Source organism: Myotis brandtii, unplaced genomic scaffold (genome assembly GCF_000412655.1).
Source record: "Myotis brandtii unplaced genomic scaffold, ASM41265v1 scaffold743, whole genome shotgun sequence".
NCBI classification, from domain to species: domain Eukaryota; kingdom Metazoa; phylum Chordata; class Mammalia; order Chiroptera; family Vespertilionidae; genus Myotis; species Myotis brandtii.
In genome coordinates this window covers 1,409,045-1,409,634 of record NW_005370960.1, presented here as the reverse complement: position 1 = coordinate 1,409,634, position 590 = coordinate 1,409,045, and the positions used below count along the sequence as shown (strand labels likewise).

General features: G+C 61.9%; 1 protein-coding gene across 1 annotated transcript in view; it reads right to left on the bottom strand.

Moving 5' to 3' along the window:
* The window catches only part of IGFBP3 (insulin-like growth factor binding protein 3), a 7,305-nt gene extending 7,074 nt beyond the window's left edge, over window positions 1-231 (bottom strand). Inside the window, exon 1 of the mRNA XM_014530528.1 lies at window positions 195-231. Within this exon, the coding sequence (XP_014386014.1) occupies window positions 195-231 (37 nt within the window). The remainder of the gene's footprint in view (window positions 1-194) is intronic.
* Between the last annotated feature and the right edge of the window lie 359 nt (window positions 232-590).

Here is a 590-nt window from a genome sequence, read left to right as displayed (position 1 = left end):
TGGTCTGCGTCCCAGGGTGTGGTCGCCCGCGAACCCGTGTCGGGGAGACTGCGGTGCGCTGCCCGCCACCTGGTGCACTTTGCATAGTTTTCCAAAATTCAAGTCCCGAGGCCGGGGATTCGTGAGGCGCTTCTGAACCGGCACATCCGACCAGCGTCGGGTCTGGGGAGCGAAGAGAAGGGTTTCATTCGCACCCGCTGGGCCACTCGCACCCCCCGCATCTGGCCCCATAAACGCGCATCTGCAGGTGCGCACGCGGCCTCTGACCTTTCAGGGTCACTCCTCAAAGCGGAAAGGCCCACTGGCTCTCTCCCCCGAGTCCCTGCTGGGGCCCGCATGGAGCGGTCCCGGGCAGGGCTTGTCGGAGATTTAACGTGTTTTAGGTATTTTCCCTGAGGCTGGTTTCAGACACAGCCTCCATCCACAACTAAGGAATAAAATAGTCACGCGGGCACTGCCGACGTGTCACTAACACCAGGTAGTCCTTACAGCGGGGTTTCCACTATCATGTTCCCGGCCGCTGGTAGCCCTGCACTGGGTTCTCTCTGGCGCACTGCGTTGGAGACACGGGGGTCCCCGGTTCGGTGCCA